Below are 4697 nucleotides of genomic sequence, written 5' to 3' on the forward strand. Positions count from 1 at the left end.
TTAACAGGCATACAAAAGCATGCCCATGAAGAGAGTGTTAGCTTGATAAATATTGTTACTCTATTTTAAGTATATATGTATTACTAACATATAGAGGATATATTTTGGACCAGAGGTTCTATCCCATAACACGGTATAAACACAGGTTAACTGCATGGTATCAGAGCTACGTATCAGAGCTACGTGTATCCTCTACCATATAGAGCGTACATTTTGGACAAGAGGTTCTATCCCATAACATGGTAAAAAGAGATTGGCTAGAGCGTTGGAATTGGTGGATCTAATCAAATGTTAACAGGGAACATTATACAGAAAGAGTTCGCTTCTGACCTGATCCAAGAAAGACAAGTGCTTGCTTAAAATGGCCATTTCCAGCCAAAACAGTCACACTACTCCCAAACTCGTAGTCCTTGTATCCCTCTTTAGTCTTGACAATACCTGAATGTATGTTTGAAATTATCACAAGTGGAACCTTAGAGTTCACAAACACATACTACTAGAGCGAAAATTAAAGCAGATAGATGAGAAATGAGCAAATACTACAGTTACGCTTATTGGGTTCAACCTTATTGGGTTACGCTTGCTTCAACCTTATTGGGTTACGCTTGCTTCAACCTTATTGGGTTACGCTGCACAAGCAATGTCGAATTGCAGTTTGCTCACTATTATGGAAGCTGATACTTGTTTAAGGTGGGCTGACAATTGCATGTCCCTGATAAAAAAGCATGGGCTGCTTACTCCAAGACATGCCTGGAATGTGTTTCTTCCACCACAATGTTTTCAGTTTTTCACTTTGGCGCGAAAGGTCCTATCTAAAACTACTAGTGGAAGTCAATCAATCAATCAATCAATCATTTGTTTGTTGATCGATTCCATCTGTTTTAGCTCTCTCATAACTCATATCATAAGAGATAACAAGGCCAAAATACATGTTCTATACATTTGCATGTAATGGGGCTGGAGCGCAGGTCATGATCCAATCAAAACTACCCTGAGGTATTTGCATTGAATTTGAAACAAGTACATGACTATAATTCTATAAACTACATCCCTGTCTTGTATCTTCATTTCTGATCCCTCAAATTTGATCATATGCATGATCATTACAAGGAATGTACAGTAATGTCACTAGACAAATACCAACAACAAAAGGTCCATTGCAACTACTCCCCAATCCGGGATTTTTCTAGTGTGGAAGATTTATTAACTATGTACAAAGCTTAATGGGGACAATTTACGAAAATTTGTAAAACTGTTGAAACATATTAGACCAAACCTTCACCTCCTTTGAATCTGCCCAAGTCACTTCAGTGCAACACGGCCAGTACAATGGTGCATCACTGCCGCCATGTGAATTTCAGCAAATAATGAGTGCCCAAACTGAATACTGATAGCATCTAACGTGATCCTCCCTCAAAGGAACTCAAAGCACTGATTATAGATTCATATACTTTGATGCCTTTCAAGAATATGGTATCTTTTAAGAACTGCAAAACAGACATATCGGAGTCAGGAAAAGAATTTGATGGTAACTGACTAACTGCACGTTAAAAGGACCGTAACATATCAAACCTCATTATGGTCGTGCAGTAAGATTGGAGTATTTGTCATTGGGGAGAAACCGAGAGTAGGAATGCCTTGCTGTCTCATGAACCGTGCATCAGTGGTTGAAGCCAAGATTTCAGGCTTTGCAAGTTTCCCTCCAGCTGCTGCGACAGCTTGCTTGAAAATAGACCACCATGGATTGGAATCATCGGTTGGGGTCATTAAAGGGCGACCCGTGTAATCTCTAGTGGGTCCTTTCTCAATTAGCTGCCATGTAAAGGAAAGAAGTCCGTGAGCCTTTTCTGGCTAATACTCCGTTTGATTGCAAAGAAAACAGAGGAAATGAAGATGATATTCAAACTTAAAACTCAAGAGTCTGGTGGAGCATATAAATCTGGTATCCTAAGAGATCTGATAAGAAGGCCTAAAATCACATATCCAGAATCTGAGAACTGCATATGGAAGGCAGGAGATTTTGGTAAAAAGACGGAGTGCTTGCTCAAAATGGCCATTTTGAAATCCATAACTAATGGGCTCAGACAAGCCACTGAAAAGTAGTTCTATTGGTATGCATTACAATGAATGAATAATCGAGAGTTGAACTGGCCAGCCCCCCAAGCCGTTTGTTGTTCTCCTAAACCAAAGTTAACTACCTCTTCTAATTTGATGACTAACTTTGGTCCCATGTTAAAGACCAGAGCCATAGCTGTTCACTATCACTAATTGATGACTATGTATGAATTACTTGAATTTCACAATTAACAAATGCTTTAAAGTTAACCACAGGAAAAGAATGTAGACAATAAAGAAAGGAACATGGCATAACGTAAAGCAATACCCCAACTGCAGCTTCTTTTCAAAGATCACAAAGTTCTGAACAGCCAAGTTTGATAGAGTTTTTATCCTAGACGGTAACCCTCATAAAATGAATTTTATCTGGACAACCTAATTTTCTTGAATAGCAGTCGAGCAGTACCTTGGCACATAAGTCAAGTACCCAAAATTCTGGTATTAACCAGCTTGCTAATAGTGACTCTTCAACAACCACCACTTAGTTCTAACTTCTATGAAATATAGAAAATTTGTGATGCAAATGTTAAGTATTCATAATTACACATGTATAAACACCGAGCTGAGGAGACGGAAACAGCTAGCGTATATGACCTAGTTATCAGGTTTGATCTCACAATCAGATTCATCCTAGCTAATTGGCAAAACAACAGAAATATGTACTTTCAGCAAAATTGTTTGATAACATGGCGGATAACATTTAAGTCTATGGTCCCTATATTCAACTAAGCTCACTCTTATATGATTCACATTGTACTTAATGGACCAAAACACTAAACCCATGAACAACACAACATCAATGAACTGTATCAGTGGAAATAAACACAGCAAAATGTACCTTGTAAGTCAAGTTCCTAGCTTCCGGCGCCCATTCCTCAGCAATCCTCTTTCTGACAAGCTCCGGGTCTACAGTAGGTGGAATTCTTATGTCAAAACCTGCTTCAGCCTCAGAAGGTTGCATATTCATCGCATATCCCTAAATAATATATCAAACACCTTTGTCTTTGTGATAAAATAAAAAAAAATAAAAAAAAATAAAAAAAATTCAAACACCAAACACAACAATAACCACATGACTCTCACATCGCCGGAAACAATCCCGGATTTGAAATAAACCGGATTGACCGAAATGACCTCCGAATTAGCAGCATTCCCTGCCTTGACCTCATCGAACTGAGCCTCCCTGAACCTCGCCATAAGCTCAACGCTCTTCATCAGATTCTCCATGGCACTATTGTCGAACATTCTAGAACCATGGCCGGGCATCCCCTTCGCCTTGACGATCAAATTCCACGGCGTTCGATCAGCGTAGAAGACCCGAATCTCGTCGCCGGGGTTGGCCTGACCCTCGTCCAAAACAAACCCGACCTTCAGTTCCTTGAACTCGTCAGAGACGGCGAACTTGGCGGCGCCGTCGAGGCCGCCGATCTCCTCCTCGGGGACGTAGGACACGTGGACGGTGCGGATTGGGTTGAAGCCTGCGGCTTTGAGGTTGCGGATGGCCTCGAGGTACTGGATGGCGATGCACTTGTCGTCCTGGGCGCCGCGGGCGAAGATGTGGCCTTCGGGGGTGCGGTGGGCCGAGAAGGGCGGGTGGGCCCACTTGGAGGGCTCGGCGGGGACGGAGTCGAGGTGGGAGTTGAGGAGGAGGGAAGGGAGGGTCGGGTCGGAGCCCGGCCAGGTGAGGAGGAGGAGGGGCTTGTTGGGGGCGAAGTGGAGGGTGCGGGAGTGGAGGCCGATGGACTGGGCCTGGGCTTTGAGGTAAGAGACGGCGGCGTAGTAGTCCGGGCTCGGGTGGGCCGTTCTGATCCGGAGGTAGTTCTGGAAGCGGGTGACGGGAGTGTCGGGTTCGGGTTGTTCTGGTGGGTGGGCCCGGGTGGCGATGAGGAGGAGTGTGAGTGTGAGTGTGAAGAAGAAGAAGATGAAGGAGTTGGGAGGATTAGACATGGCGGGCTACTGTGCAGTGAGTAGCCAGAAGACTACAGTTCGGTTACTTCAATAGTTGAGTACGATTTTTTATTTTTTATTTTTTTCCAATCATATTTGGTGTGCTATAACCTATGACTATATAAGACGACAACACAAAACAAAGACAATAGAGGCAGTGAAGCAGGCGAAACGAAACAAGTCTCTGCTCTAATCCTCAATATCAGAGAATGCCAACCTTGTATCCACATGTTCTTTTCGATCACATTTCCGCAAATCGACCGTTTGATGTTTAGATATTTATGCATGTGTATATCATTTATACAATTTTTCAACCAAATTGAAAATCGTTGAAGCATTCATAATCGTGATTTATTAGTTACTATTTAATCAAAAAGAAGGAAATCCCTTAACAATTAGCAATTTGGTAGAAAATTTTCATAAGTGATCTACTCATGCATATGTAAACATTTACGGTTAATTTTCTGTAATATAATCGAAAAGTGAGTCTCCCAAACCGTTGATTAGAAAGTCCTCAACTAGTCCTCATTATAATGGTCCTCATTAGAAGAGCTCTCATAATTTATTATCCAAATGTTTGTGTAGAAAGCTCTATAGGTACTTAGGTAGACATATATATGATCTAGCCTATATGG

General features: G+C 41.8%; 1 protein-coding gene across 1 annotated transcript; it reads right to left on the minus strand.

Moving 5' to 3' along the window:
* Window positions 1-972: 972 nt before the first annotated feature.
* LOC133740013 (uncharacterized) lies at window positions 973-4164 on the minus strand. The gene is made up of 4 exons (XM_062167844.1): window positions 3199-4164; window positions 2954-3091; window positions 1573-1812; window positions 973-1487 (listed from the first exon to the last, which is right to left on the minus strand). The coding sequence occupies exons 1-4, from the start codon at window positions 4060-4062 to the stop codon at window positions 1398-1400; spliced, it is 1332 nt and encodes a 443-aa protein (XP_062023828.1). The 5' UTR covers window positions 4063-4164; the 3' UTR covers window positions 973-1397.
* Window positions 4165-4697: the final 533 nt, after the last annotated feature.

This window comes from Rosa rugosa, chromosome 3, assembly GCF_958449725.1.
Source record: "Rosa rugosa chromosome 3, drRosRugo1.1, whole genome shotgun sequence".
NCBI lineage: Eukaryota > Viridiplantae > Streptophyta > Magnoliopsida > Rosales > Rosaceae > Rosa > Rosa rugosa.

Bases quoted from the DNA above. Each gene is read 5' to 3' on its own strand.
- LOC133740013 (XM_062167844.1), bottom strand. From the start codon at position 4,062: ATGTCTAATCCTCCCAACTCCTTCATCTTCTTCTTCTTCACACTCACA. The intron at 1,813-2,953 runs GTACATTTTGCT...TTTACATGGCAG, and splicing joins CTAGGAACTTGACTTACAAG to CTAATTGAGAAAGGACCCAC. The intron at 1,488-1,572 runs GTTTGATATGTT...TCTGTTTTGCAG, and splicing joins TACTGCACGACCATAATGAG to TTCTTAAAAGATACCATATT.